Source organism: Neltuma alba, unplaced genomic scaffold (genome assembly GCF_004799145.2).
Source record: "Neltuma alba isolate B1F8T4 unplaced genomic scaffold, ASM479914v2 tig00003549_pilon, whole genome shotgun sequence".
NCBI classification, from domain to species: Eukaryota; Viridiplantae; Streptophyta; class Magnoliopsida; order Fabales; family Fabaceae; genus Neltuma; species Neltuma alba.
This window is the reverse complement of record NW_021633326.1, coordinates 45,786-73,779: the sequence shown is the minus strand read 5'-3', so window position 1 is coordinate 73,779 and position 27,994 is coordinate 45,786. Positions and strand designations below refer to the sequence as shown.

The following is a 27,994-nucleotide window of genomic DNA, read 5'->3' as shown; positions in this document are numbered from 1 at the left end:
GAATCAAAATATTGACACATGAAAACTGCAATATTTACGACATTGTGAACAAACGTGACTTCCAACATAGAACACAAGTCTAACACTTCATCAATTATTATTGGGTTAATATAATTTTTTTTTTTGGATTTCTCCTCCGGTATCCTAGGGAAATAGGCGTCTTTCAGCCGTGACAACGTCCCCAGACTAATCCGGAACGAGGGCTTGCAAGGAACCTTTCGGTCGGCGCCCTCTGGCCCCTCAGGGTGCTGCATTCCCACAGCTCGAACTCGAGACCTGTGGTTAAGCTAGGACAGCCCCAGCCAGCTGACCTAACCCCTCGGGGTTAGGTTAATATAATTTTTGATTTCTCAAATTTATCCTCATTTTGATTTCAGTCTCTCAAATTTCAAATCATAGGTTTTGATCCCTATAGGACCAAAATGACCTATGTTTTTTATTGAATTATAGGGGGCCAATATTTTAAATAAAAAGAAATTTGATGATTAAAATTAAATTGATAACAAACTTGAGGAGCAAAAAGTTGTATTAATCCATTATTATTTATAACTCACATTTAAATAATTTATTCAAAGTTTAAAAAAATTGATTAAAGTCAGTTGATTATTTAAAAAAAAAAAAAGAAGAATACCCCATCCTTTGACAAGTAACTTTAATTTAATGAAACTGATCTTAACCACACTCAATACATATCCCTCTTTTCATCATAATTACTCAATAATATTCATTCAAATGGCATCATTAAAAAAATATTTATTGTTTCATACATTTTATAAAATGCCATTTAAGGACTAATTTGTTTAAGAAAGTTGTTGGGAGTCTACCGGAACTTTAAGCTAAATACGAGGGACATGTTAAAAAAAAATCTTTTTTCAACAGCTTATCAAAATAAATTTATCAAAGCAAATTTTTTTAAACAAAATCTTTATGATATAAAAAGCGAATGCTTAACTAACCAAAATATTTTTTTTATGATTTTAAACAAACTAGCTCTAAATAAAAGAATGAAAAGCTTTGAAATAGTAATAATATAAATAAAATCTGGTCCATGAAAATGACTGATCTATCCCCTGTAACTCCAAAAGAAGAGATATAATATAGACTTACATAAAGGATGATTTGCAGTGTACCATGCATTAATCAGGATTGGAAGGGAATCTAATTGAAGAGAGGAAGAAGACGAAAGGAATGTTGGAAGAGAGACAGAAATAAAGCATATTTTGTAAGGATAATTTGCAGTGTACCACTCTGAATATTCTTTCTGAAGCATGTCTCCCTCGTTCATCTGTCACTGTTTTGTCTTCCAAATTTTATCAACACATTATTTTTTGAAATTATCATTTCCCCCAAACGTTAATTTTCGTTCTACCTACATCACAGTAAGTTGTAGTAAACGATTGTCTCCTCTGTTCTATTGTGCAAAAAATTGTAGCCTTTTGTTTTAGGAGATTTGCCCAGAATATATATATATATATCTTCATTAGTCTTAAATTTGTTTTAAGAAAAAAATCACAGTTTTTTAGATATCCTTCATTAAGAATTTTATGAAAATTGAGCATATATAACGAGGGAGGCTTCTTACTTTTTCAAAATATCACAAAAATCCTCCTAATAAGTCTGTAAAATCTGATCAATTTAAGACTTCAAAATGACCTAATGGTTGTGAAATACCTCTGGATTAGTTTGAAATGAAATTTGCAGCAAATTTACTTAAATGCCCTTGATTTAAAATATAAAGAACAAACAAACAAAATGACAATAATAGTTTAACGTGTGACAAACTTTAACTTATCAAACGACAGTATCAGGTAAGAGAGTGACAACTAATTTTATCAACAATAATTAGATCATTTCATTAACAAACTTAATTCCAAGATAGTATCTAACATTTTTATGGGAATTAAGTTAGGTCCCCTTGGCATTCCAATGTTTCAATGATCCTTTTATATATGCGTCTGTGTCTTTCTCCCCTTTTGAACGTGGAAACCTTAATTAAATTTTCTTACCGTTAAGTAAAAGTGAAAGAGCATATATAGGTAGGAAGAAGCATAGCTAGGTGCATGGATTTGATATGTATATCTGTATGTTTTTCAGAGAGCTTTTGCCAATTTGAATGGACTCACAACACACACATACGTTACTTGTTTGGTTTGAAAAGGAATCGGATTCTGCTATATCTAATAAAGCTGGTTTGGAAAGGGAATCAAAACTGCGTCCCTCGCCTTTTGTGGCAACTTTTAGACCTGACCTCCCAGTCTAGAGCTTCAATATGCCATTCAAAATATACAGCTCATCGCCATCAAAACCACGATATGTTGATTAATTAGAGTAGATTAAGAAAATTAGTTAAATCAATTAGTTGTAATAAATGTGTTTTTTATCTTGAAATATTCTTACTAATCATGTGTATTAACCAGAATTTTTAACATGTACAACTAATAGAAAGACTATATTGAAAAAATAAATAAATATAAGAGATAAAATAAATTTAAGTACTATATATAGAACCAAATTAAATGTCAAACTAATTCTTATATAAATTAAAGATGGGAGGCAGTAACTCATTATATCTTCCACAATTTTTGTCGGAAATTTTGCAAACCCATATATGCCACACGACGACACAAGAGTTCCTAAACAAAATACATATAACTAATATTAATGTATGGCCAAAGCAGGAATGAAAATCAAAGTAGGGTAGGGGGTGTGTGTGGAAATGAAGTACAAGAAGGGTTTGGTGGCTACGCGGTAACTTGTAAAATATTTCACATACCGGTCCTACTAGTGTGTGTACATATATACATATATATATATATATATATATCTGTGGGGATTCCAATATTAAATAGGTAGCTCATGATTTGTTTAATTTGGACCACATATATTGTTGGAATTAAAAGTTGTGTAGTGCCCACATGCATCCATATACACACATAAGCCAACCCAAAAGTAAATTAAGATAAGATCATCACTTGCATATATATATATATATATATATATATATCTGAGAGACACAGAACATAACTTTATCTTAAAAGGAGAGTATATAATTATATTTCCTCTATATATGCACCTTAGCTTCCTCCTTTACCATCCTTCATCTTCATAAGCACATAAAAGCCTGCACAAAACATCTCATCATCAGAAAGTATGCGTGTGTATTAAAGTTTACTGTATTACTTTACTGCTGGTTATTTCTTAAAATTGCCACCTATATATGTATTCTTATACTGGTTTTGAAAATATGACAGAATCTATAGATCTTAGTTAATTTACACCCTTCACATGGCGGTGGAATATTATCTCACAAAACAATATAAAGCAAATCGAGTATATATTACAAAATTGCTTATTGGAATACTGCAATATGTAAATCATCTATATATGTAGTCTTATCATTCATAGAAAGGTTTGCGTTATGAATTGATCTGAGTTATTGAAATGTTTTAGATTCGTAAGAAGCATTATGAGTAACAAATTTGAGTATCAAGTGCGAATCCCTCTGAGTAAAGTCCAAGTGTACGTACTTGCATTGATTTGGTTAAAATCTGAGATACCAGTCGGTAAGTCAAAAACTGAAATTTGATAATTAACTTCACAATCAAGTATAACGAAGAAGGAGGAGATGAAGGAGAAGATGAAAATAAACTATGAATAGAAGGAGCGAAGAAGGAATAAAGAAGAATAAGACACGTACAGTAATGAAATCAAAGCAAACTAAGCGTCTCTTCTTCCAGGCACTCTTGGCTTTCTTGAGTTTTCTGAAGAGTTGATCGTCGGAGTAGATGATGTTGCCGGCCGGCGAGGCCAAGTACGCACTTCGTCTGACCGGAGGAGACCACAGCCCACTCTGCTCGTAATCGAAATCGAATTGAGACGCATCGAAGAACTTTCCCAGAAGCCTCTCCGACACCGACTTTGACACCACCAGAGTTCTGCGGCTTGCTGTTGCTGTGCTGATGAACGTCGACGACGTCGTGTTGGTTTCTTCGGACGGCGACGACGATAATGAGGGAGAAGAATAAGATGAAGAGCCTTCTGACAGAGACATTGATGAGCGAAGGGAACAAAGGACCCCAGAGAGGCAACAATAATGATAACTGATATGATGTTTCGATCTGATATAACATAAAACAGGTCAGGAATTTGATGCTGTGCACTATGTTTGGTACCAAAAAGGGTAATAAACATATAAAAAAAATGGAAAATGACGTAAAAAGTACTAAAACTCAAAATAGATTTGTTTTTCACTTTGGCCGTATTTTACTTTAAAATAACAATACATTTTTACAAGAATTCTTCATTTAAGATTACACAATTTTCAAAAAAAATTTGTCATTCTCCCATTAAAAAAAAGGAAAAATTAGTTGAAAAAAAATCCTTGTTTAGCATACACTTATGTCATTAAAAACGATGAATCTTACTTCCTTGTTATAAGGAATTAGTCTTTTTTGATAAACCAAATCTTATTATACTCCTCCGGTCCTAAATGTAAGACCTTTACACACTCTTATATAAGGGTCTTACATTTAGGACAAGAGGAATAATAGATATTAATTATAAGATTTTATTTGTAAATTATAAATAAAATCTCATAATTAGAATCGGAGGTAGTAGGGTGGTATGTGCCGACTTCCAACTTGTTGAAACTTATTGTGACGCCACACTCCAGTGTTTTGTGATTTACTTTCTTTTTTTTTTAAATCAACAAAAATGTGATTTATTGCATGCATGCCTAAAGCCTAAGGGCATTTTTATCATTATCTTCACCAACAAAAAAAAAAAGGTTCAATCTATCATTATGAACTTTTTTATGACTGTCTACGAGTTCACATTTGTGAGGCCTGAGTTAGCTTGCAGGTGATTAATGGAAGATTATCTATAATCCATTATGAGCATATATTTAGAGCAATTATTGTTAAAACTATATGCATCTTTATCTTATTTTTAAATCTCTATTTTAATTAAATTATATTATTTTCAGTAAAATAGTCTAAACAACAAAAGTATCCCACCAAAAAATGTTAAAATTATCAAATTTCAAATCAGGTTAATAAGTTTTAACAATACTTGATTTGCAAATAATAACATTTTTTTAAAGAATTTTTTATTTAAAATTTAGTAATTTCAATTTTTTTATGAAATTCTCCGTTCTGTCATTTTCACGTAAGCATAATCAGAGGCATCACACCAGAAATAAAAAAGCAAATATTCAACCAATATAAGTGCCCCACCCCTCAAAAAAGAAAAATCAACTGTAAGGACCAGTAATCAATTTGGCCCTATCACCACCAAATTGTGTGTGAAATGATTATTTAATTTTCCGGGCATCAACTGAGCTGCTGATCATAATTGTGGACTTCATCACATGCTAACAGTATTCCTTTTTTTTTTTTTTTGAATGCAAGGTAATGTAAAACCAATAAACATAACTATATTGATGGTCTAATAACGGAATCAAGCTGAACATTTGTGCATATATATATTTGATCCACATAAGATTTTTGAAAAATAAAAACCTACAAATATATAAATCTTGCATTTGGAATATTGTGTGTTTAGATTAGTGTTTGCCAAGCTGAAATTTTCACAAAACTAAAGCTTACCAATTCAAATGTGGGTAAATCTAAATTAAATTGTTTTTTTTTCCTAATCTAACCTAAATTATCGGGTTGAGTGAAAAATTAATTGAAACATATATAGTTTTAGCTCCTCAAACCTTGAATCCAAATAAGTAGTTTATTTACACCTATTATAAATCTCACATCAGGAGTCCCAAATTTAAGAGGCTCTCTCATTTCATACGATACTCCTTCTATCTTTTATTATAAGATATAAGTAATCAAATTGCGTACGTACTTTAAGAAAGTTGTTAAACGTTAAATCGTTAAAATTAGTTAATTTTCCTTTTGACTTCTTCCTGTAACTTTAGTGTTTTCACTTTTCATTGAGAAGCCTGTGTTTATGAAAAGGGTTACTCATAAAGAATTGGCAAGGGGCCATTTGAATTACTTTGACCTAATAGACTAGCTTTTTTTTTTTTTTTTGGAATGATGAGTTATTCTTTTGGATTTGTGCTCGTAATTGCTCCTAATCAATTTTAGTTGTGGATGCATTATTCCTCTCGAATATGTAATATATCAGCAAATGAGATTTTAACCCATAAATTTGAGTGCGTGGTCAATTATTATAAAATGAAGAAAAATATGTAAAAAATTTATATTTGAAAATTTTACAAGTCAGAATGACCGGAATTTAGTATCGGTGGTTTTTATGCATAAAAAAAAATATCAAGTCATTTTGATAAGTGAAAAATATATCAAGCCATTATGACCAGTAAAATTTTGAGGAATAATGAATCATAAGAACATTTGTGTCTATTGCTAGCATGGCCAACCCTAGGATACTTGTTTTGAATTTCCCTCTCTGTTGTGTAGGCAGTAAATTAGGCTGCACATGCATACCGCATATGCATGAAATATCCCTGCATCGTAAAAGATCTTCATGTGCATTATATTTTTGTCTTCTTCTTTGATCCTTTCACATTAATTAATTAGGAGTATCAATTAATAGGAAGCCACGTAATTACCTAAACAAATGAGCAATACTGACTTTGTAACCAAATCGACAGATTATTTGGCCTACATATCAATTCCCTCGTTCCTAATAACATCGACTTGAAGAAAGTTTCAAATTACTCTAGTCCTATTTATAAGACAGAGAGAGAAAACATATTTTGGTCCTATTTATAAGGTATTGCAAAATTTTTTTGGCATGGATGTACAAGTTTACCCTTATTTTATTATTATATTGACTTCATTTATATAGGGTATAATGAAAATTAAATAGGGATAAAGTTAAAAAACTTTTAAGTTTTAAATAAGAGTTAATAAAGTTTAAAGTTTTTCTTGATTTGTATAAAATATATTATAAGTGACTTATAAATAGGACTAAAGGAATACCTCCTAAAGAGAGAGAATTCATTTTCCCATTTTACGGTCACTTTTGATCTTGCCTGCATTGCAACGCCCACAACAATTGTTTGTTCTGAAATTTCACCTTTGTTTCTCAAGGAGAGAGGGACTCTCCACTTCCATCCCCTTTATTTCCCTTCATCAGATAAAAATTTTAATGAATTTTCTTCTATTTTTATGATTTTGTTTACTTCAAATATTAATAGCTTAAATTTATTTATGTATTTCTTATATAGAATTATAATAATAATTTAATAAAAGATTACTCCCTCTATTTTTTTTTTTACACAAAAAGATAATTTTAGGCATCTCTTATTTCTATTTATAAGAGACCCTTATAAACTTTTTTTGGTTAATTACCCCTGTTTATATCATTGCATTTATCATCAAGATAAAATGTTTAGATTGCAAATTCTCTCACTTATGCTTTATTTTCTCATAAATAAGGATACTTTGTAAGATAAATTATTTTTTATATATATTTATCATTTCTAACTAATTTTAACTAGCTTTTTTTATTAACATGATTTGACTGATTATCACTCATACAACAAACGGATGGAGTGAATCTCAAGTGTTAAAATTTTCACATTATAGTGATGGAGGAAAATGTAGGGGAAGGAAGTTAAATGATGAAATCCCTCTTCCATTTCTCAATTGTTTTTTTTTTTTTGCCCTTTCCATCTCTCAATTGCTAGGTTTCATCCATAACATAGAAAGGGAATGTACTATAAATATTCAATTAATGCCTCCTCAAACGGTCAACATCTAAATAAATGTGCATTTTACTTGAGGAATAAAATGGACATGCACACTCTTCGCCGATACCCTCCTTTTGAATGAGTGACTACTTGGATTCTACTACAGAGTGTTTGGATAGAAACTAAACTATGATTTCAGAAGTGTTTTTACGGTTTATAAAGTAAATATGTGAATGAATTTACTTTATTTTGCAGAAAAGTGCTTCTAAAACCATAGTTTGGAGGTTGCCAAACACTTCTTATATTATCATAAATACTTTTCCTTAATCAGATGGGATTTTATGTTGACCCATAAATAAAAAATTTCACCAATATAGACTACATTATAAAATAAATTACAGCCAATAGTCTTGTGATCTTGTAATGCGCCGGTCACTTTTATTGGCGGCAAATCGCGGGTTTAATCTCCCACGTAGTCCCTTATATTCAAACAAATTTTAATATGGAATAGTAATAGTAATAAATATTTTAATGATTCAATCAACTATGGGGACTTTAATTTCTTCTTCTTTTCTCTGCCAACAGACTTTAATTTCTATATGAGGTATGAAATATTTTTTATATATAAATAATGTGGTCAGACATGAGTTTTTATATTTTTTATGTATATATTAACCAGCAATCATATTAGTAATGATGTATTAATAATTGGTGATTGGATGATATTCATGAATCATGAATATCATGTTGATGATTATATTAAGGGTTAATCTAATATTTCGTCTATCAGGTTTGCTTTCATTTTAATTTTGGTCAAGTTTCAAACCATAAATTTTAGTACTTCAATGAATAAAATAATTCAAATCTTTATTGGATTATAAGACTAATATAATAAATAAAAATAAATTAAAAAAATCAAAACTTATAATTTAAAATTTAAAAAATCAAAAGTAAAATGAAGACAAATATAATGGAATAAAGTTCGTATTAACCTTTATATTAATTAATAATCAATAATCAAGTACTGTTAAAATATGAGTGAGGATCATGGTAAAAGAGATGGAGATCACCGTTGAGAAGCAGAGCTTCTTTCATTCACATTTTCTGGTGCTTTTTTAAACGTTTTCACGTTTCCGGCTTCACACTGCACGGAACCACAGCCACTGTCTGCAAATCCCCTTCCTTGCTTTTCTTCCTTCTCTCTCACCTGAAGAGAAGAGAACCAAACAACTGCAAAGGCAATGGCTGGCTATAGAGCGGAGGACGACTATGATTACCTCTTTAAGGTAGTCCTGATCGGCGATTCGGGAGTGGGCAAGTCCAATCTTCTTTCCAGGTTCACCAAGAATGAGTTCAACCTCGAGTCCAAGTCCACCATTGGGGTTGAGTTCGCTACTCGCTCCTTGAACGTTGATAGTAAAGTCATTAAAGCTCAGATCTGGGACACTGCTGGCCAGGAGAGGTCCTATTTCTTCTTCAACTACGCCTCTTGTTTATCTTTTTTTCCTATTCCGTGTCTCTTTTAGTTAGTTCTTTCTTTGATTTGAGCTGACAAGGATTTGGTGGGGGCGTGTCTGAGATTTTGAAGTCGTTTGCTAAAATTGGCCGTAGTTGCTTGCTTCACTTGCCAGAATGATATTGATATGTGGCTCTTGAAGTTTGAACTGATAAAAAAAGCTAGCTGAATACGGTCCTAGGTTTTGCTTCAAAATGAAATTACAGCGACTAAAATTAAAAAAAAAATTGCTCTAGATGGTTAATTTGATATGAGGATCTATTTTTCTTTGTTCTTAAGTAACTGAAACATTTCCCGGACTTTGTATCTCTTGTTTGTCGTCTTCTTTTTGAAGTTCAAAGGGAAAGATCTTGATATTGTGGATCTTTGTGTGATTTTGTCATTTTCTCCAATTTTCATCGCAAATATCTAGTTGAATAATTTCATTTAGGTTTATAAAAATCCTTGAATTTTATCGAGTTCAAACTACATCACCTCAATAATGTTGGAATTACCAACATGGTTCCATTTATCCCTGACGGGTAATTGTTAGCTTCTCCCGGAATTAACTTATTAAATCGCTAGTGTGATTGGACCCATCGTAAGGCTGTCTTACATTCTTGATTCATCTCTTAGTAATATTCTGAAATTTATGAAGGTATTTCATTTCTTTAATCATTTGTAATTTAAGGTTTCGGCTGCGGTTTTACATAGAATATCACATCACACCTGGTTGGAGCTGATGATAGAAAAATCATTAGTTTTGGCAGTGTGAATGTATCAAATAGGCAGGGCAACAAACTCAATCATGGGCGTGTTAAAAAGTGAAACCTTGTTCAGTTGAACTCAGTATATCTCTCACTTCAGCATGAAACTATGAATCACTTGGTTCTTGAGCTCAAAACCCTCACATAAGCCTAATGTTGAACTGTCATTCTTCAAATCAATGTCAAAGGTCTGGGAGGATTTTGTTGAATTCAGTGGTAGGCTTGATCACCTGATAGTAGAGCTGAAGGGTGCAGAAAACAAAGGCATTAGGAACTCAGCTTTGGGAAATTATAACTATTAATTCAGTGAGTTTGAACACACCATTCCATGTCTTGAGCATGCTACTGAGGAAACATACTATTATCCTCTTGATAAAGGAGTGGGGGATTCTGGTATAATGGGGGCATGTTCATTTTCGCTTAGGGGTGAAGGATTTGTTTTCTTGATCCAATCATTTTCCTTGGGGCTTGGGATTTTCTTTGTAATTCTGTATTCAGCATGGTTTGTGTAGACGCTCAGTGAGTGTAATAAGTTCTGGCTCTGGGAGTTGGTATCGTATGTAGAAAATTTGTCCAGCAAGTGTGATTTGTTTTTTAAAATTTTGTTAGAGGTGTACGAGAGAATTAGTAATCTGACTGAATCGGGCCCTCTTGGAAAAACTGATGATGGTAACAGAAAGACTGAAATCACACAGCTATAGAGGATCTGTGGCTGACATATAAAATGGAGTCTTCCAGAAAAGGAATTGAGTGCCATATTTCTGTTCATAGCGCTAGATATTAATACAAACCTTGTATTAATGAAGTCCTGTAATTTGCTAGTGATGTATGGGGGAAGGAGAACGGTTCCTGGATTAGGAACAGGGCAGATGATGAAATATATTTGGAGATGTCTTAGCAAATTCTAATATGATTCTCTATGGTTGTTTATGGGTAAGGTGGTTTTTATTTTTCCCCTCCCACAAACTACGGTTATTGATTCAACAGATTATGATTTATGGCTAGAAAATCTAGACTAGTTGCTGAAAGAGAAAATTGTTTGAGCTTAAATAATAATGAAATATGCAATTTTAATCTCATGTACGCAATTTTAATCACTGTTGAAATCTTATGTACGCAATTTTAATCCCATTGCCATGCCTTATTATTATTTTCGAATGTGCAACTGGGGGACGTGTAATTGCTGTCCTATTCAGGGCTGGCCAATACTGTTTGATTTGACCTCGATTTGATCATCCTCTCTTGTGACCACCTTAGTGGACATCATTTCGCAGTACTGCTTACCAATTCATCTTTGTTATGGGTTATTTTTGTATGACTAATATTGGCAAGTAGCTCAAGTATATATTTTACTCTCTCACCAGATATATATATATATGTATATATTAAAAAAATTTATGGTTTTGTTCCTTGTAGGTACCGAGCTATCACTAGTGCATACTATCGTGGGGCTGTTGGCGCACTTCTCGTGTATGATGTCACGCGCCATGCAACATTCGAAAATGTTGACAGATGGCTGAAAGAACTGCGAAACCACACGGATTCCAACATTGTTGTGATGCTTGTTGCGAACAAATCCGATCTTCGTCACCTTGTAGCTGTTTCGACTGAAGATGGGAAATCTTATGCCGAGAGGGAATCGTTGTACTTCATGGAAACCTCAGCTCTTGAGTCCACCAATGTGGAGAATGCATTTGCTGAAGTTTTGACTCAAATCTACCGAATTGTTTGCAAGAAGGCGGTTGAGACTGCAGAAAATGGAACGGCTACTGTGCCAGCCAGGGGAGAAAAAATAGATCTTAAAAATGATGTATCTGCCTTGAAGAAAGTTGGTTGCTGCTCAAGCTAGCCTGGGAAGACAGAATCCTGTTTTCCTGGTTGCTGTGGGTTCTGTTGTACTGTACGTGTAGTATTCTGATATATAAAGATGAAGAAGAATGAAAACGAACTCTCCAGGGCTTATCAGGCTTGGTGGGTTAAACAATGTTTCATGCTCAATAGCTGCTGGGGAAGCAGGTTGATCATCATTGTTTTTTTATTGCTAGTTATTAGTTATTAATTTACTAATATTATCATTGTTTCTGAGATGCTAACAGTAGCAAAATTTCAAGCATGGAATGAATTGAATATAGAGTTTCATCAAAGTGGTTCTCCACTTTCCGTGGTTGAGCTCGGCAGGAGTATGTCCTTTCTCTTTAAATTGGTGCATACCGTACATTATGATCGGATAATAGTAGCAAAAATTGACAAAAAGTTTCCGTTTGGAAGTTTGTTGGCTGAAAAAACTAAATTTGAGTACTTCTGGGTATGAAATCCTATGGAATTTTCGAACAGCAATTTTTTTTAACTGACTTTCCCTGAACATATATGCCTCCCTTGACCGTTCCCTTGGGGAATTATACTTTAAAAATTGGAGAGAATTGTAATAGAGTCTCATAAAAAAAAAATAATTATTAAAAAATCCCTATGACAAGAAAGGAGTTACCATTTTTTTATTTTGAAATTTGTCATTCCTAATTATTCGATTGAGACTTTATAACAATTATGTTTTTTTTTTTTGATATTTAATTGCAGTTCTTCCTAAAACTTACAGTCAACTGCTTGATATCTGATCAACGAGTTATACTGTTTGTTTATAATTTGTAATTTGTACCAGGTCAAAAAAATTTGTAATTTGTAAATAATGTGATTAATTATAAATTATATATAATTATATTGATGTTAATGGTATTAACGTGACCTTAACGAGCACCGGATGTTATGTTCAGCAAACAAAAAATTACCTACATTTAACATTTAGTTAGGCCAAAAAAAGGAGTTTAACATTTAGCGAACCTTCTCGGGAATTGAATTTTTTTTTTTTTGAAAAAAACATAACAGCACAAAGTAAAGGGAAAAAAAAGCAAATTCTTTTTCATAAGCTAAATCAGTTGATCCAAAAGAAATTGTTAATTTAATAATCACATTTATAAATAGTTGATCGGCAATATTTAACTATTTTCTTTTGTATGATATATTGGTTAATTTCAATGTAAAATACAAACCAACCAATCAAATATGCTGACGGAAATATGCCAAAATATGGCGCGCGCCAGTACCGACCCAAAATGACAAAACTGTTTTTCCGTTGCCGGGAATCGAACCCGGGTCTCTCGGGTGAGAGCCGAGTATCCTAACCGACTAGACTACAACGGAGTGATACATCTTTCTTGTGTCATTTAAATTTAAAGTTACCAAGAAGATAGCGAGGGAAACCTCCCGCCTGCATTTCAATTTTCCTCCAGCATGTTGCTCCGCTCAAACCCCATTTCAGTCACTTCCACTAAGAAGGTTGAAGGTGGCACAAAACCCTAGTCGAAGATGAGGGAGGAAGAAATTGAGAAGCTTCGAGGTGTTGTGAGGGACTGCGTAAGCAAGCATCTCTACTCTTCTGCCATCTTCTTCGCAGACAAAGTCGCCGCCTTTACAAATGATCCCGCCGATATCTACATGCAAGCTCAGGCCCTCTTCCTCGGCCGCCATTACCGTCGTGCATTTCATCTCCTCAATGCCTCTAAGATAGTTCTCCGTGATCTCCGCTTCCGCTACCTCGCTGCCAAGTGTCTTGTGAGTCCCTCTATTTCAAATGCTGGTATCAATTCAGTTGTATTTGTGTGGTTAGCCGAGTGACTATCATCTTCTTCTTTGTGTTTCCTATGATCGAGATTGGCTAGGACTGGTTTTTGTAAATCCAAATATTTCGTAGTGAGGGTGCAAACATTTTTTAGCAGCTCATTGTCATAAACCAATAAAACAAGGTTGGAACTGGAGGGGAGCTTTATATGCTATGAATTACGGACACGGGCACCGTGATACATCAAGCACAACTGGCATTATATTATAGTTCTAAAAACTTTCTACTTGTGACATGCTTCTGCATAAAAAAATACAACTGATATTATTCTAACGTTATAGTTATCTCATACCAAGACTACCTCTGGTTTTTACTTTAAAGACATTTTAACAACTTCATGGGTATTAAGAAATTTAATTGAAGTTGGTTAATGCTGTTAAATGTATCCAATTTTTTTTTTTTGAAAGTTTCCAAGTTCCAATTTTACCATTAAAGTTCATTAAATGATTGTTTTCCTATCTTAAACTCTCTCCACTTAATTGGTGTAGGGGTTATCATTTGAAAGACAAGGGAAGAGAAAGTCAAAGCAACAAAGGGCTTCAAGGGAAAAAATAATAAATGCTTGAGAAAAATTGGAGACATTCTTATAAGAGAACCAAGCAACCTTTTTTTTTTTAAAAAAAAAAAAAAAGCCAAGATATGCTAAATCGAAAGTAGTTAAATCATATGGAGAATGGTCCAATATGGAGATAAAAACGTGCCACATTGTTCACGGCTGATAATGAATTGTGAATAGTGTGGCTTTAAACAAGGTTCTGCTGTCTTTCTCTCTACCTGTTGTTCCTTTCATCTTTTTCTCTTTTTGTTGAGGTTTTATCCATGCATGAGCTATGACTGGCATGTGCTTGAGACACGTTTGGAGTCCAAGCTTAATTTTTTGGGACATGTTTGATACGTGTTGACAATCTGTTATGGCTGTATAGGTGTTTGCCTCATGAGATGCCTGAAATTAGAGTCTCCAGCTATACAGCTACTAGGTCTCATTCCTTCACATTCCTCTCTTCACTGGAATACTTGTTGATACTTAAAAGTGTTACAAGCTATAAAGTCCCAACATTTAGTCTTTCTACTTGATGTTAAGGCTGGCGATAGAGATGCAAACAATGTCAGTAACCATCATATCGCTTTATCATGATGCAATTGACTGATAAATTCATTTGAGATTAATAATTTATTCGATTGGAAGAAGTAATTAGTTGATGCAATGTGGTGAGGAAAGCAGAATATGACTGCTTCAAGCTGGAGACAATTAGACTTTATATGTTATCCTGCTCATGGGCAGGAAAGTCTTAGAGCTAGCAACAATAGTGGGAGGAATAAACTCTTGCTTTCAACATCTGTGAAGTGTTTTTATATTGAGCAGAATAGTGAACCTTGAGTCTCTTCCAAATAAATTTCCTGGTCATGATAGCATATTACCTAGTTGTCAGTTTTCATGATTGTTTGATGCTATAATGATTTTCACTAATGCAGTGTGAGAATAGATATTTATGATTTACCATATCACAAGGTAATGCAATTTTGATCAGTTGGAATGGCTTGAGATTTCCACACGTATTTGGATAATCCTTTCGGGATTTGGGATTAGTCAGTTGTAGCCATTACTTCTTGATTGTAGAGTGTTAAACTTTCGTCCTGCATTACACTTGCTACAATTTTTCCTTCATTAGATGAATCCCTGGTGCTCTGTTTTGCGGCAGAAATTTGTGGCTGTGGCATTTGGAAATTTTTTGTTACATAGCTGAGTTGCCATTTAGGAAATTGGTTGCAGTCTGTTTTTTGGTATATGATGCATTACTCTTTAATATTTAATACTTTGATGCAACTGTAGCTATGTTGTTGTTTTGTGGTTATAGTATTATACATCTTTATAGCTTTTGACATATATTACAAATTGCTTATGTTGTATTAACTTGCTTTCTTGAACAGGAAGAGCTCAAGGAATGGGATCAATGCCTCTTAATGCTGGGTGAGGCTAAAGTGGATGAACAAGGCAATGTTTCAGACACAAAGGATTCTAATGTCATGTACTTGGATAAAGATGGTGAAGACCGTGAGATCAATGTAATGTTCTCCCTGTGGGTTACTTTTACCGTGTAAATTGTAATGTTTGGCTATGAGTTTTTGCTTTTTACGCATACAAATTCAAGGATCTTGTGACAATTCTGGTCAATAATGAGCAGGAACTTAAATTTTTCTCTTAAACCAATGTCAAGAGAAACTTAGAATGAACCAGGAAGCAATAAGGAAGTGTAACTTTATAATTAGGTGACTTCAGTAGCATAATATCAATATATATTCCTGTCAGAATTTGATACCGATATCATAAGTACAAAGAGACACAAAGTGGAAAATAATATTCTAGTACAACAGGATTACTCTTGAGTCATGTTCCAAGAACTTAGCTGGGATACTTGTAAGACTAAAGTTTATGATTTGCAGTTTGGCCTTAAGGGTTAGAGACCAAGACCCTGGGTTAGAGACCAGGACCCCATCTGATGTAGAATCAGCAGGTTATAGGAGGAAAAATAGAGAGAGAAAAGGAGGAGGAAAGATGAAACAGTAATATTTTTGTCAATTCTCAAAACTGAAAGAAAAGTCTGACATGTCTTCTATTCCTTATTGGTAGCTGTAGACATATATTGATATAAGGGAATATATATATATAGATATACATAGTAAATAATACTGAGGGGGGGGGGGTTCTATTGTAATTACAGTCCACGTCATTTGGTAATTAGTTTATGCGTCAGTCATTACACGTGACTAGTGCCATGAGGGTGAATATATTGTGGCTGTAGTACACCTTTTGCGGTGTGAATGAAATTACTACCTTTTTCGGATTCTCTGTTAACATTCTAGTATCAGAGCCGTCCCTGTTCGGCCTTCCATGGCGCCGGACACACGATCCTTGGACAGGCTCAGCGACCTCGAGCGTCAATTCCAGGGCCACCAGGCTCGTTTCGATGCTGTCGAGAACTGTTTAGCGCAGCATACTCAAACTCTCACCGACCTCCGTCAATCCATGTCCACTTTTGAAGGTTAACTCAAGGAGCTCACCTCTAAACTATCGGCTCCTCCCAACGATAACGGCCGCCGCCATGCTTCCGGGTCTGGCGAGGGCACGTCCAATCCGCAAACTCCTCGCATGCCAGTGGTTGGATCGTTGAACGAGGTGGACCATTCCCCGTCGCCGTACTCTATCCACACAAAACAGAGCAGGGTCGATTTTCCTAAGTTCGATGGCACAGACTTCCGTGGTTGGTCTTACAGGTGTCGACAATTTTTTGAGGTCAATGGAACCCCTCCGGAGCATCGCATTCGTCTGCTCAGCATTCACCTGGAGGGACATGCCTTGCGATGGCATCAGAATTTTATGCGACACCGCAGCTTCTCAACCATCACTTGGGATGAGTATTTTCGGAAAATGGAGACAAAGTTCGTTAACGTTCGCGATGAGAAGCCTATCATTGCCCTCAAGAAGTTGCAGCAAGGGGATGGGTTAGTCCCGGATTATGAGAAGGCGTTTGACGAACTATTATCCGAGGTGGATATCCCAGAAGAGGTAGCTCTCCATCTGTTCATTGGAGGACTACGTAGTGATGTCCAGCAACTCGTCCTCAACTTCGCACCGTCCACGTTGGAAGTGGCCATGTGCTCGGCCCGAATGCAAGAGCAGACCATCCGTGCTCTCCACGACAATGCTCCTAGTCGTGATCGCCGAAGTTTCCTCTCTTCTGGTAATCATTCAGGCCGCAACTCGGATTCTGGACCCCGGTCTATTCTTCACTTCGGACCCCCATTGGGCCCAACGGGCTCCCCTGGGACTGCGGATCACTCCAAGGGCTCTATGAACCTTTCCAGACCTTCAGCTCCCTCAGGCCTCTCCCCTGCCGCCTCGGTTGCTTCCACAGGTGCATCGAAACCCTCTTGGCAGCTGAGTAAACGCGAAATGGATGATAGGCGTAAAAAGGGCCTCTGCTACTGGTGCGACGACAAGTACTCCAGCTCTCATAAATGTAAGCAGTCACAGCTGTTCTCTTTGGTGGTCGACGAGGAGGACGATCAGTTCGAAGATGCTCCTGATGTGATGCCATCCGATTCCATTGGTCACATTAATGCTATCAAAGGTCGCGAAGATACAGTCACGTTGAAGTTATTAGGATGCATCAAGAATCAAGGAATCATCATCCTCATTGACACGGGAAGCACTCACAACGTGATCAACGCGTTGACCGCTAAGCGATTGAATTTGAAGGTGCAGGAACGACCGAGCATTAAACTTACCGTGGCCGACACTCGTCACGTATGCGTCACGCGTCATTGTACTGATTTAGCATGGGAGATGGGTGGGTTCTCTTTTACTGATGATTTCTTAGTCATGCAAATCAGTGGGTATGATGCAATATTGGGCACTCAATGGCTCCGCACCCTAGGGCGTTTTTCGATGGATATGGAACTCCAACTATTTGAGTTCAGGGCACATGGTCGGCTGATCGAATTACAGGGCCTCGGTGCTTCTCCTCTGTCTCGATTGTCCGGGGAGATTTCGTCGATTAAGGAGTTATGGGTGGCCCCACAGGTCTATCTTATTAACACTCCTCAGGATGCTCAACTATCAATGAGTCCTCATGCTCAGTTGACTGACGAGCAGCGACAAGAATTGGGAGCCATTCTGAGCAACTTCTCGGACGTTTTTGCTGAGCCCACCTCCCTCCCTCCGTCCAGAAGTTTCGACCACGCCATTCCACTCAATGAAGAAAAACCTATCAGTTGCAAGCCTTACTGCTACGGGCCTTTCCAAAAGGCCGAGATTGAGAGGCAGGTTCAACAAATGCTCTCTCATGGTATTATTCGAGATAGTTGCAGTTCATTTGCGGCGCCTGTGATTCTAGTACAGAAGAAAGACGGATCTTGGCGGTTCTGTGTGGACTACCGGAAGCTTAATGAGGCCACCATTAAGAACAAGTTTCCCATTCCCATAATCGAGGAGCTCATTGATGAACTCACCGGTGCTACATATTTTTCCAAACTGGACCTCAGGGCCGGTTATCACCAAATAAGGATGAGCGAAGACGATGTCCACAAAACAGCATTTCGTACACACGAGGGGCTATATGAGTTTCTGGTTATGCCTTTCGGTCTGACTAACGCACCAGCTACCTTCCAAGGATTGATGAACTCGGTTTTCAAAGCTTTCCTCCGTAAGTTCGTTCTGGTATTCTTCGATGACATCTTAGTTTATAGTAAGGACTGGCCCCTCCATTTGAGGAAGCATCAGCTCTTTGCTAAAGCTTCTAAGTGTGTTTTCGCTGCTACAAAAGTTGATTATTTGGGACATACTATATCCGTTCATGGCGTCCAGGCTGATCCTAAGAAACTGGAAGCCATTGCATCCTGGCCTATCCCAGCTACTATTCGTGAATTACGAAGCTTCTTGGGTCTCACTGGTTACTACAGACGTTTTGTCCGTAATTATAGCACTATCTGCAGGCCTTTGATTGAGCTATTAAAGAAGGACACGACATTCTCCTGGTCCCCTGCGGCCGACTCTGCTTTTCACATATTGAAAAAAGCCATGCTGTCTCCTCCAGTACTTGCGTTGCCAAACTTTAATGATACTTTCATTATTGAAACTGATGCCTCAGGTTCCGGTCTTGGGGCGGTTCTCTCACAGAATGGTCATCCCATTGCTTTTGCTAGCAAAACCTTGGCTGCCAACAAACGACCCTTGTCGACCTATGAACGCGAATTCCTCGCTATTGTATTCGCTGTCAAACAGTGGCGTTCTTATTTGTGGGGCCGAAAGTTTATCATTCGAACAGATCATTTGCCTCTCAAACATCTCCTTGAACAGCGAGACGTGAATCAGACCCAACTCAAATGGCTACACAAGCTATGGGGCCTTCATTTTGACATAGTTTATAAAAGGGGTGTGATAATGTAGTGGCGGATGCTCTTTCCAGGAAGGCCGAAGGGTCCTGCCTAGCCTTAACCGCTCCAGTATCATCCTTGTATGACAGAGTTCGAAATTCCTGGCTTCTTGATGATGCACTACAGAAAATTATCACAGAATTAGAAGGTGACCCTCTGTCACATTCGAAATTCACTTGGGATAATCAATTGCTCAAAAGGGGAAGTTGGTGGTAGGGGCAGATCGTGGCCTAAGGGCAGAATTGCTCTCCTATTTTCATGATGACAAGGTGAGTGGTCATTCAGGTGCAGCCTACTTATAAGCGTCTTTCCTCTGTTTTCTACTGGAAGGGCATGGAAAGGACGTCCGGAACTATGTGAGGGAATGTGCTACTTGCCAGCGTTTAAACCAAAACTAGTAGCTTCTCCCGGCCTGTTGCAACCTCTTCCCATACCTGAAAATGTGTGGTCTGAGCTTTCTATGGACTTTATTAGTGGGTTGCCTAAATCCTATGCTAAAACCACCATCTTAGTGGTAGTGGACCGACTATCTAAAGCTGCCCATTTTATGGCCCTTAAACACCCTTTTACAGCTGTAGAGGTTGCCCATATTTTCATGGATAATGTTGTCAAGTTGCACGGTTTTTCTAAGTCCATTGTGACTGACAGAGACCCCATTTTTTGTGGGAAATTCTGGAGGGAATTGTTCAGGCTTTATGGGGTTCATCTTCATTATTCTTCTGCATACCACCCACAATCAGATGGCCAAACAGAAGTTCTTAATCGATGTTTAGAGTGCTATTTGCATTGCATGACTGGTGACTTTACCAAACAGTGGTGAAGTGGCTGCCGTTGGCTGAATTGTGGTATAACACAAATTACCACTCTGCTATTGGAATGACCCCATTCGAAGCTGTTTTATGGGGTTTGCTCCCCCTACCCACTTGCCGTACATTGCTGGGGATTCTCCTAATGATGTGGTGGACCGCACCTGTTTGAGCCGAGAGCTTGTGCTGCAACTCCTGAAACGACATCTCTTCAAGGCCCAACATCGTATGATCCAGCAGGCCAACAAACACCGCAGTGACCGAAGCTTTGAGATCGGTGATATGGTTTACTTAAAGCTCCATCCATTCAGGAAAAATCTGATTAATAATTCTACTCTCCATAAATTAGCTGCCCGGTATTTTGGTCCCTTTCGAGTTTTGAAGCGTGTAGGGGCTGTCGCCTATGAGTTGGAATTACCCCCAGACACTAAAATTCACCCTGTGTTTCACGTTTCCTTGCTTAAGAAGCATACGGGTCCTTCGGCGGCAATCACTCACTATTTGCCCCCTGTCGATACGGATGGACAATTCTCATTGGAACCGGAGGAGATACTTGGTCGTAAGATTATCAAACGTCACAACTTGCCCATTACGCAGGTTCTGGTTCGCTGGAAGTTTTCCCAATCTGAAGATGCTACTTGGGAGGATCTTTCCACTATTCAGCAACAATTTCCTCATTTTTCAACCGAAGCACCTCCTGCTTCCACCATCCTTGTGGACAAGGATCTTTTTTGAGGGGGGGACGGATTTGATATAAGGGAATATATATATATATATATAGATATACATAGTAAATAATACTGAGGGGGGGTTCTATTGTAATTACAGTCCACGTCATTTGGTAGTTAGTTATGCGTCAGTCATTACACGTGACCAGTGCCATGAGGGTGAATATATTGTGGCTGTAGTACACCTTTTGCGGTGTGAATGAAATTACTACCTTTTTCGGATTCTCTGTTAACATATATGATTGGAATATTATATTTATTCATTATGAGGAGAGGGATATATGTACAAGAGGGAGCCTTTGCTTTAATGGCTCATAAATACAGAATATTATCTGATCCCTATGATAAAGTTGTGATATCTCTAATAATAGAATGAATCTTCTATAATCCTAACAGTAGCATTCTTTCAGTCATAAAAAATTTACTAATATGCTGTTTTGGAAGCCTTCAAACTTAATTTTGAGCTTATATTTTCTTCTCAAACGTACACTGAGATACGTCACTGTTGAATTTTTGGTATGCTTTGGAAGTTTTGAACCAGAAGGACACTTATTAATGGGTCGCTAGGTTATTTGCATGATATTTGTGTTTAAGTTATTAGTTTTAAATTGCTTTAACAGCCGTCCTCTGGTAGTGTCTTCTAACTATATGCATAAAAATTTGTATGCCTGCAAACTTCTGGCTAATCTATTTCCAGTCCTGACATCCCTGATGATTAGAAATATTGATTAGCAATTGGGCTAACGCATCCTATCTGTATAATTAAATCAATGAATCAACTTTTTCTCATATTTGGTGCCCAAGTATTTATCCAGAAAGGACTTAAGAACAATACTGTATACTTCCACACATGCTTGCCAGTTACTGTTTAGAAATTCTGTATTTTTTTCCTTCTATTTGATATGGTAGCATGATATGGCTAGGGTTAAAGTTTGTGAATATTTCATCATGTTTGATCTGGCTTTTTCTTAGTTTTGCTAGTTTGCTTAGTTCTATGCATTTTTTCTGTGCTGTAACAGATATCTTCTGCAATATGTTTCTTAAGAGGCAAAGCACATGAAGCTCTAGAAAACCGTGCCCAGGCGCGATTGTGGTGGGTTCCTTTGAGGACTTGTGATTAACTAAGCCTTTTTTAACCTAAGAAACAGATTTTTTTTAAATTTTTTTGCTTGCATAAACAATAGTTGAATTATGATATGTTAGAATTCAATGAAAATAATTAATATGGAAAGCTCCCTTAATATGCTCTGTTTTCTTGGGTTCAAGGTACAAAGCTGCCATAAAAGCTGACCCTTTATGCTATGAGGTATGTCTCAATCTTTTCCTTGCTTTTCTATAGTTGATGGAAGTGTATATTGTGCAGTAAATCTACCTCGACCTGGCTGTTAAAAATTCATATTTCTTTAATCTGAAATTGAAGTACCAGTAAATAAATTCAATATTTTGCCCTTTCAGCAGAGTTTTTGATGGCTTGAATTATTTCCTCTTCATGCAATTTTTCAAGTTTCATATTTACCATTTCTCCTTGCTCTCAAGCGTCTCAACATATATGCATCAGTGCCCTAATTTTCCGCTGGCCGTTTGGTGATTATGTCAGGCCCTGGAATGTCTTATTGAAAATCACATGCTCACGTGTGAGGAGGGTAAAAGCTCTTAACTAATCCATCAGAATCTTCGTTCATTGCAATTGCTGTTTAGATGGGTGAATTTATATATTATCTGATTACAAATTAATTCTTACACTTCTTCCATGTTTTGCTCCTTCCTTTTCTCCATGCTGAACATCAGAAGCAAATTTGATTTCATCACTGCAATTTGGTAGTGAAGATGGATGGCTTTCATCATTCTATTCATGCTTGATAAAGAAGGTAACATTTAGTGCTATCCGAGGCTCTGTTCAATTTGAATGTTTTGTATTGTATGTCAGTGGATATTAAGGGGAAAATTGTTTTACTTGTCTTTTCTGCAAAACAATGTATCGTGTCGATTGATTATGATGGTGACTTTGTGCATGCATACTGATCAGGGCTTTTCTCTTCTCTTCTTTGTGATGCAGTATGAGAAGGAAAATGTTGTGGAAGCCAAGTTTCGAGACCTTGAGAACACAAGCTGCAAAATTGACCAATCTAATCCTTCCTTCCTGCGTACACTGAAAACCAACACTGACCTATTAGCCTGCAAAGCTGAATACTACAATCAGTGTGGTGAATATCAGAAATGTTTTGAGTTAACATCTGTGTAAGTTTGGGACCTGAGTTGGAGAGTGCAGACTGGAGTGCAATACAGTTGTGCTTTTTATCTAAATATCTGCTGCTTCTTTTGTCCTTCCTCTGCCTCTCTTTCCTAACTGAGTTTTATCTCTGTTACAGTCTGCTTGAGAAGGATCCTTTCCATAACAAGACTACCTTAGTACATCTGGCAGCTGCAATGGAGCTTGGACATTCAAATGAGCTCTATCTGATGGCATGCAATCTTGTGAAGGATTATCCTCAAAAGTAAATTTTCTTGTACTACTTATCATTTGTTGTCTTCTGTATCATTTGTTATAAGAACCAGTTATCTTTTTTTCGTCTTTCAAATTGCTCTTAATATGCATAGACTCTACTGCATGTTGAGGGAGATGTTTCATATTGAAATTCTATTCAATTTTGATAACCTTAGAAGACAACTAGAAGGCCTAAGCATTTTAACCAAATATATGATCTAATTGTACAAGATATCGTTGCCTGCTTAGATGACCCTTGGGACCCAAACAGAATATCTAAATTCTTGATAGGCTTGAATATTGGGTTGAATTATTTACTGTATTGTGATGATTACTTGATGTTATTTTAGGGCGTTATCTTGGTTTGCGGTTGGTTGCTATTACTATTGTATCAAGAAGTATGACCAGTCCCGTCGATATTTCAGGTACACATAGCTTGTCATCATGTTAGATGTGGCCCATCCTGAAACATCTAACACTACCTCTTTTGTAATCCGTTATCATTTTTGGCTTTTGAATTATTTCAATAATATGAATAATTGACTTCTTTGCTAATTAAAAATATGATAGTTGTAATATAGTCACTTTGAGTATCTCTTTGAATTTCAATGCATTTGGCATTTTGTTTTATAATTTGTCAAGTGTTATGCCTCGGTAGGGGCTGTATATCCTTGCTGTGAAATAAGATTATATGTTATTATTAACCCTAGTGTAGTAGTGTACATAAATGCATGTATGATAAGTATTTCACTCATCAACCAAAATTTATGCTGTGACATGTAAAAGTTGGAGACATGGATCAATTATTTATCTCTGAGCATGACTTAGATTTTTGCATCCTCTACCATACAGCAAGGCAACAAGTCTAGATGGAACATTTGCACCAGCCTGGATAGGCTATGGGAATGCTTATGCTGCTAAAGAAGAGGGTGATCAAGCTATGTCGGCTTACCGAACTGCAGCTCGTTTATTTCCTGGGTAGTGTATCAACTTTTGCAATTAGAACATTTTGATTCAGATATGGTTGAGTAGTTTCTTGTGCCCGTATCTTCAAAACCATTTCAAATTTTAGATATGTTTGAGTAGGGGTGCTGAGAAATTTTATTTAGCCTTTAATCCTTTGCACAATTCTTTGCTTTTACCTCTATTGTTTTAGAGACTTCTTCAAGATGAGACGAGACTTATAATTTAATTAAATTTCTTTGAAATTTGCTTCTATTGAGTTATTGCCTCCACCAAATAACAGGCCACTACATTTTTTATTTCCTAACTTGTGATTCATATGTGAGATTCTCACTTGCATGTATTGTGTCCATGAGTGCTTAATTTTCTAATTACGTATGAAATCCTCTTATTATGCATGAATTGTTCTTTTACAGGTTAAATCTTGATATTCTCTTATTCCAGGTGCCACTTGCCGACTCTTTACATTGGAATGGAATGCATGCGAACTCACAGCTATAAGCTTGCTGAGCAGGTGCCTACCACTAAACATACTGTCAACTATAGTCTGTCTAGATCTGGGTTAAGTTCGGGGAACTGGGAATTGATGGGGAGCTAATAGAGAAAGAAAGGGAAAGAAGTAAATCTCTGTGAGAATATAAGCTGGAATAGCACTCTCCTTCAGTGAACTATGCAAATCATGCATTATTCATATATTCTTCGTACTTCTGTGCTCATGCTAATGAGCATATGTTTCTCTTCAGTTCTTTTTGCAGGCTAAGGCGATTTGCCCCTCAGATCCACTTGTATTTAACGAACTTGGAGTTGTTGCCTACCATATGCAAGAGTAAGGATATTTTCTCAGCTTTACAATCACAAGTCGCCAAAATTAAATCTATTTTCTTTCAATAAACCATATTATATTACAATCTCCTCTTTGAATCCCTCCCCTCTCCTTGTGTTTTGCAATTCATGTGATCCTTAGGTGTTATGTAGGTAACCAAAATTTGGTTGTGGTAAGACTAACTAGTATGGTAACCTTGACCAAGGTTTATTCAGCGTACCATTCACTTGAAATAAATTTCTGCAATATATAAGTGCTGAGCACTCAAAAGTTTTGGTTAAACAGATGGAGTTTGAACTATGGAAGTCTCAGTGCCAGTTCATTTGTATTTTGAGGAGTGCGTGACTTTGTTTATTTTTCATAGTTTGGAAGATAACTTAAGCTCACATACCTAATAAGTTTGTGCTTGCAAAAGTTTGGCAGCTGAGATCTGCATGTAAGAATTCTTGATATTCTTGATTTAAATTGTTATATGGATCTTGGCACACATGATTTCTTCATACATGACTCTGATGTTCCAATTATCTATGCTGACATAGGGTTACCCAATACTAGTAAAGTCAGTATTTCCATTTTAAGTTTCATGCGCTGAGTGATTCTGACATGCATAATTGTTATCCATGCTTCAGGTATAATAAAGCAGTATGGTGGTTTGAGAAAACATTAGCCCTCATCCCATCCTCTTTAAGTGAAATGTGGGAACCAACTGTAGTTAATCTTGCCCATGCCTACCGGAAATTGAAGTAAGTTGGTAAATTTGGTTCTGTGGTCATTTTACTCTTTTTTTATTCATAAGTTTCTGAGTGCTTGATAGTTTTTAGCGTACGAACTCATATCCTCTTGTGAATTTCAAATCCTATCGTTCTTATAATCTTCACTGTTGAAGGATTAACTTAGGTGACTGAGTGTCTGAAGTGAGGTGGCAATCAATCCAGCCAGCTTATTTCAAGATTTTTCTTATGCCCATAATTTTTCTGTATCTTAATAGGCAGTTTGTTTTTGCTTAACCTTGTCCTCTATTTCAGTAGGTCTGGATTTCTTGGTCATGCCATGCATTTAAAATTTGAGAGAAAGTTGTTGTATCTTCTCATCAGATACTATCAACTGTGTTGATTGGGGTTCAGCATTCTTGATCCTGATTTTGCTTAAATCACTGTCTCAGGATGTATGATGAAGCGATTTCATACTACGAGAAAGCACTTGCATTATCAACAAGAAGCTTGAGTACGTATGCTGGTTTAGCATATACGTACCACTTGCAGGTATCTAAGTCTCTTGCCCTTTTTTCTTTTTTCGCTATAGTATATGGTGTAGGTGGAAACAAGCTTTGCTGCATGAACCAATCAAGTTCATTATGTGTAAAGAGTCTGTGTTGGCCTGGCAATTGGATTACTCTTGACTTGATGAATTTTTGAAACAATTGTTGATTAAAACATGAATTGAGTGAAACTTCTGATAGGGGTTTTTTCCTATATGTAGTTAGCGAGATAATGAACTATTGAAATTCTTAATGCATTGAACAATAGAAGTGATTAGTTAGTGGATATTTCATGTACACTAAGGAGTTGATGAGTCGGTGATCACTGTGTTATAGAAAATGGCTGAAAAGCTAGACCCTCTGTTATTTATGGTCATGGTATTGGTAAAAAGCTTTCGCTCTATTGTCGCATGACTCACGTCCTCAACACTTTCAATTTTCTTGATTCTTAAAATATATTTTTCACCATTCTCTTTCCAAATATTTTCTCCTAATATTCTGTTAATAGGCTGTTTGCGGTTGTAATTCTTGCAGGATGACTTCACTACAGCTATTACTTACTATCACAAAGTAAGTGTCTGTATATATATCGTAAAATCTATCAGTAATATGCATATTATATTCATGTTAATATAAAGCATTTTCATGTGGCAAATGTTATTCTCAATATAGTGCTAGTAATTTCCGGCCAGCGTGGTTGGTTTATGGTATTTATTTGTGAGTAATAAGAATAGAAATGGGGAGTTGGAATTTTACAGTCATTAATATTTGAGTGATCGGTTCACTTGGAAATGGTGTTGCGTATTGTCACATGATCTATTTTTACACTTAGCACATATAATATATTTAGGGAGAAAAAGTCAGGGCAACACAAAGTTATTTTCACCTTTACAAGGGCATCAAGTCTGGGAATCAAATCCTCATTGTCTGTTTCTTGGGAACTTTGGAACTGTTTCTATTTTTTTCCTAACATGGTAGGCTGATCTTGCACTAGATCATTGCTAATGTTCATGGCATGATCATTTGTTGGATTGCTCAACTGCCTTATGAATTATCATTGTTGGTTTGAAAATCAGGCTTTATGGCTCAAACCAGATGACCAGTTCTGCACTGAAATGTTAAGTTGGGCTCTAATGGACGAAAGCCGATGTGGTGTGCCGATTATCCCTTAGTTAAATTCTGGTGAACTGTGATTGAGTTTCTAAGGGGGTAGCTATATTCACCTCGTTACGTGTGTGTGTGTGTGTGAGAACCATGCATTAATGTCAAGTTAACGCATGGCAATTCTTATATCTTGTATTGTAAGTTATAGTGGAGGCAATATTTATTTTGTTGATATTTTGCAATATGTAATTGATCGATAGTTTTTCTCCTTATATTGTTCTTA

At 36.3% G+C, this 27,994-nt stretch overlaps 2 protein-coding genes, 2 long non-coding RNA genes and 1 other non-coding gene across 6 annotated transcripts; 3 read left to right on the top strand and 2 right to left on the bottom strand.

The window, feature by feature from the left end:
* Positions 1-114: 114 nt before the first annotated feature.
* LOC114741849 (uncharacterized) lies at positions 115-26,465 on the bottom strand. Its single transcript, XR_003739807.1, has 4 exons — positions 26,455-26,465; positions 14,324-14,325; positions 7,004-7,015; positions 115-349 (listed from the first exon to the last, which is right to left on the bottom strand). It is a non-coding gene; the product is annotated as an uncharacterized LOC114741849 (long non-coding RNA).
* On the top strand, positions 255-12,285 carry LOC114741848 (uncharacterized). Its single transcript, XR_003739806.1, has 3 exons — positions 255-329; positions 2,786-2,790; positions 12,272-12,285. It is a non-coding gene; the product is annotated as an uncharacterized LOC114741848 (long non-coding RNA).
* On the top strand, positions 8,813-12,081 carry LOC114741846 (ras-related protein RABA1b-like). Its single transcript, XM_028930108.1, has 2 exons — positions 8,813-9,137; positions 11,354-12,081. The coding sequence occupies exons 1-2, from the start codon at positions 8,917-8,919 to the stop codon at positions 11,784-11,786; spliced, it is 654 nt and encodes a 217-aa protein (XP_028785941.1). The 5' UTR covers positions 8,813-8,916; the 3' UTR covers positions 11,787-12,081.
* On the bottom strand, positions 13,060-13,132 carry TRNAE-CUC (transfer RNA glutamic acid (anticodon CUC)). The gene has a single exon. It is a non-coding gene; the product is annotated as a tRNA-Glu (tRNA).
* Positions 13,277-27,983, top strand: LOC114741842 (anaphase-promoting complex subunit 6-like). Of its 2 annotated transcripts, XM_028930105.1 has the most exons (17): positions 13,475-13,543; positions 14,099-14,362; positions 15,540-15,674; positions 22,098-22,171; positions 22,345-22,384; positions 22,676-22,721; positions 22,867-22,946; positions 23,135-23,316; positions 23,448-23,573; positions 23,914-23,988; positions 24,416-24,541; positions 24,971-25,040; positions 25,270-25,352; positions 25,979-26,092; positions 26,512-26,611; positions 27,142-27,177; positions 27,684-27,983. In XM_028930105.1, exons 3-17 carry the CDS (start codon positions 15,573-15,575, stop codon positions 27,777-27,779), a joined length of 1,350 nt encoding a protein of 449 aa, XP_028785938.1. In that variant the 5' UTR covers positions 13,475-13,543; positions 14,099-14,362; positions 15,540-15,572; the 3' UTR covers positions 27,780-27,983. The 2 variants fall into 2 exon arrangements, with proteins under 2 accessions (XP_028785937.1, XP_028785938.1); XM_028930104.1 differs by lacking the exon at positions 14,099-14,362 and having other exon boundaries at positions 13,277-13,543.
* The last annotated feature ends 11 nt before the right edge of the window (positions 27,984-27,994 follow it).